Source organism: Neomonachus schauinslandi, chromosome 4 (genome assembly GCF_002201575.2).
Source record: "Neomonachus schauinslandi chromosome 4, ASM220157v2, whole genome shotgun sequence".
Lineage (NCBI taxonomy): Eukaryota > Metazoa > Chordata > Mammalia > Carnivora > Phocidae > Neomonachus > Neomonachus schauinslandi.
Window position 1 is genome coordinate 83,491,134 of NC_058406.1, and position 4,263 is coordinate 83,495,396.

Here is a 4,263-nt window from a genome sequence, read left to right on the forward strand (position 1 = left end):
GGATGAGAGGAATAAAAAACGAAGGGAAGAAAAATGAAGCAGGGTGAAAAATAAGGTGATTGAGAGAAAGAGAGAAAAGACAAGACAGAGAAACTTGTTAATTACAGGATTTTCTGAACAAGATATTTTTTTCCTTCCACAAGATAGAAGCTATTGAATAATTCATGCCAAGCGTGGAAAGGCTGCCTTTTCCCTGGGTGATGTATAAGTGAGCACGAGAGAGCTTCGTGTGGGTTCACCGCATCAGCCACCACTCTTGCTTCTGAGCACAGGGTGCTCTCCTCTTGAGCTCAGCTTCTGCTTTTGCAGCCAAGCATCCCTGCTTCTGCTCCCTGCCTGCCCATCCTTCTGGGCTTGCAGCCTGCCACTTGACTTTCCCCAGCCCTGCTGCCAGCTGAGAAATCTCCCTGCAGCTGCCGATTTCTGCCTAGGACCATGTGTGTGGATGCTGCTTGGGAGAAGCGAGCACTTGCTCCTGGCACTGATCCCAGCTGAGTTTCTCCTGTTGATTTTGGGACCACAGATGCTGCTGTGAGGAGGTATTTCCTGGCATCCCTGCCTCCGCCACTGCCAGTCAACGACCAACCCAAAAGTAAGGTACCCCCGAACTCCTCTCCCCTGGCATTTTCCCCAGCTGGGATCTCTCTGCTTTCTCCTGGAAACTAGGGGCTCTGTCTGGCAATATTCCCAACTGTGTGTGTGCATGTGTGTGTGCGTGCACGTGTGTGTTTGGGGGGAGAAGAGGAGACTCTTGGTATTGCTCTGTCCCAGGGCTTGGGCTTCCTGGTGCCTGCTGAATGCAAAGAGGCCTTTCCCCGGGCACTGGAGACATTTCCGAGGCAGGTACCTGTCATCTGCCACCCCCGTCCTCCTCGAGCTCCCTCTCTCCCCCTCCCCCCCTCCCCCAGCCCATTATTCGGCTTCAGCCTTTCGTGTCGGTGGCAGAGGGCTGAAGGGATGTCTCTGCCCTCCCTGCAGGCGGCCCTCAGGATGGGCCACGCTGTGAGAAGCTGATGCTAGCACGCGAGGTGTGAAGAGTTGGCCAGAATGACCAACTCCTCCTCCACGTCCACGTCCTCCACTACCGGGGGATCGCTGCTTCTGTTCTGCGAGGAAGAGGAGTCGTGGGCGGGCCGGCGCATCCCCGTGTCCCTTCTGTACTCGGGCCTGGCCATCGGGGGCACGCTGGCCAACGGCATGGTCATCTATCTCGTGTCGTCCTTCCGAAAGCTGCAGACCACCAGCAACGCCTTCATCGTGAACGGCTGCGCCGCCGACCTCAGCGTCTGCGCCCTCTGGATGCCGCAGGAGGCGGTGCTCGGGCTCCTGCCCACCGGCTCGGCGGAGCCCCCCGCGGACTGGGACGGCGCCGGCGGCAGCTACCGCCTGCTGCGGGGCGGGCTGCTAGGCCTAGGGCTCACCGTGTCCCTCTTGTCCCACTGCCTGGTGGCCCTGAACCGCTACCTGCTCATCACCCGGGCGCCTGCCACCTACCAGGCGCTGTACCAGCGGCGCCACACGGCGGGCATGCTGGCGCTCTCCTGGGCGCTCGCCCTGGGCCTCGTGCTGCTGCTACCGCCCTGGGCGCCGCGGCCCGGCGCCGCGCCCCCGCGCGTCCACTACCCGGCGCTGCTGGCCGCCGCGGCGCTGCTGGCGCAGACGGCGCTGCTGCTGCACTGCTACCTGGGCATCGTGCGCCGCGTGCGCGTCAGCGTCAAGCGGGTCAGCGTCCTCAACTTCCACCTGCTGCACCAGCTGCCCGGCTGCGCCGCCGCCGCCGCCGCCTTCCCGGGCGCCCAGCACGCGCCGGGCCCGGGGGGTGCGGCGCACCCGGCGCAGGCCCAGCCCCTGCCGCCCGCGCTGCAGCCGCGGCGGGCGCAGCGGCGTCTCAGCGGCCTGTCGGTGCTGCTGCTCTGCTGCGTCTTCCTGCTGGCCACGCAGCCGCTCGCGTGGGTGAGCCTGGCCAGCGGCTTCTCGCTGCCCGTGCCCTGGGGCGTGCAGGCGGCCAGCTGGCTCCTGTGCTGCGCCCTGTCCGCGCTCAACCCGCTGCTCTACACGTGGAGGAACGAGGAGTTCCGGCGCTCCGTGCGCTCCGTCCTGCCCGGCGTCGGCGACGCGGCGGCCGCCGCCGCTGCCGCCACGGCCGTGCCCGCGGTGTCCCAGGCGCAGCTGGGCACCCGCGCCGCCGGCCAGCACTGGTGACCCGGCCCCGGCCCGAGGGAAGCGGGGATGCCGGCCTCCAACGTCCTTGTCCAGCATCGCCTCCTGCCCTTGTAAAGTCCCCGCTGTCGGAACGAAGACTCCTGCAGGCCGGGCCCGATAAATCGGTGCGAAGATTTCGCCTTCGACCCCAGTGGGACACCTGGGAACCAAGGTCTCTCCCTAAATGGGGTCCCCGACGTCATTTTGAACAGCCACCTGGTTTTTAGCCTTTGTTTCTGTGTTTTAGAGCAATCCTACAGTCAAGACGCCGGAAACTTCAAGAACTTGCTACCCTGACCTTTTAAAAGAACAGGTTAATTTATTTCAGCACTGTTTTTGAAAAGAGCTTTGATAACGTATTACTGTATTACCGTTCCCACCTTCATCGTCTTATAATAGAGATGAAGCGCCTCGAGTGCACATAAGCCAAAGGAAATAATATTGATGAAGGAAATAAGATTTAAGAAGTATTTTAGAAAGTAACTTATCTTTGATGATGCTTCTCTTACGCTTTAGCCTTTGTATGAACCTGAAGAATGAAGCCACAGATGTGCACACCAGTATGAGTGGCCATTAAGACCTCAAGCCCTTTATTCTTAAAAGGGTTTTTATGAAGTCAAATCATTGCCGAATGAGATAGAATCTTAGCTAGTGAGAAAAGAGAAAACAGATTTATTACTTTACACCTGTTTTTGCACTTCTAAGACTGAACATTGGCATTAGATGTTAAAGTGAAAATTTCCCCTTGTGCTGATTGATGGTCTGAGCCAGCGATGGAATTTTTGAAAACAAATAAGGGGGTTATCCATTTTAGGTACCAGTTTCATGTTTTCTATAGCATGCACACTTGTTGCTACCTTTGTTTTGTAATCAGTTTACTTGCCTTATGAGTGTGACTGCAGCTTTGAACATTCTGTACTATAATGGTTGCTAAGGAGAATAAGTCCTTCTGTTTTCTCTTTAACATTTAAAATATCTCAATGCACATGATATCATTAAACACTAGTAATACCATGACTGCATAGCTAATCTTAGCTGCTATTGCATGCTCCTAGATGCTAGAACTTACTGGGCATGTGGTATATACTAAAGCAATACCCGTTAGACAAGGACATTTTACTTCCAGACACCAGAAGAAGTGGCCTTCAATTATTTGAAAAAGAAACACGGAGATACCCTGGCTACCTACGGTTCTTGTCTTGACCCAGTTTATGAGAAACTCCCAATTGGGACTTTATCTTGCAAATGGAACCACAGTCAAGATGGATCAATAATAATGGTTTTGGCTCTGCAAAGCAGTCTGTGCTCTTTTAGGGTTTAGATAAGCCACACATTAGAAAGGAAAACCGGTTTTTTATGTAGCTCGCCTATATATTACCATGACACTCGATGTTAACATTGTGTCTGTTGAAGGAGGTGTAATAACTCAGTTATAAATAGCAAACAGTTCAAATGGGAATCTATTTGAAAATGTATGATTTGAGGCTTGTTTTTGGTTTACTAAATTTATTTAAAAATAGCTGAAATGCAAAATCATGTGAAATCACTTTATGAAATTAAAATGGGAAAAAAGTAATTGAAGATAACCATCTATTAGCATTATAACTGCTAACTACATCAAATCTGGGGCCGAACAACCTCAATTAACTGTGTAGTTCGGAACAGAAACAGCTTGCTTTGTTGCACTCTTGAACATCATAAGTTAGGGTGGTGGGAACTTGCGTGCGTTTGAATAATTATGGGAGTTGCAGGAAACTTAGACATGTTTGTAGTAAAACAAAACAAATATGTTCATTACCAATAATAGGTCAGCAGTCATTGTATTAATCTCTCCCCTTTGTGCATGTACCGTTTCTCTCTCACTAAGGTTTCATCTATTCCCATTTTCCTTGATTCAAATATTTAATTATGATTCAAATGTTTAATTAAAGTTCAGACAACTATTTCTCTGAGTTTTTTCCTTCTGTCTCTGGTCTTCTGGCATATCTCCTTGAGAACACTGTAACAGAGGACACTGTATTCCAAAGCACTAGTGATGAGAATCACTTCTTTGTTCTGGCT

At 52.5% G+C, this 4,263-nt stretch overlaps 1 protein-coding gene across 1 annotated transcript; it reads left to right on the plus strand.

Moving 5' to 3' along the window:
• Positions 1–293: 293 nt before the first annotated feature.
• On the plus strand, positions 294–2,202 carry GPR88 (G protein-coupled receptor 88). The gene is made up of 2 exons (XM_021690248.1): positions 294–597; positions 979–2,202. The coding sequence occupies exon 2, from the start codon at positions 1,048–1,050 to the stop codon at positions 2,200–2,202; it is 1,155 nt and encodes a 384-aa protein (XP_021545923.1). The 5' UTR covers positions 294–597; positions 979–1,047.
• Positions 2,203–4,263: the final 2,061 nt, after the last annotated feature.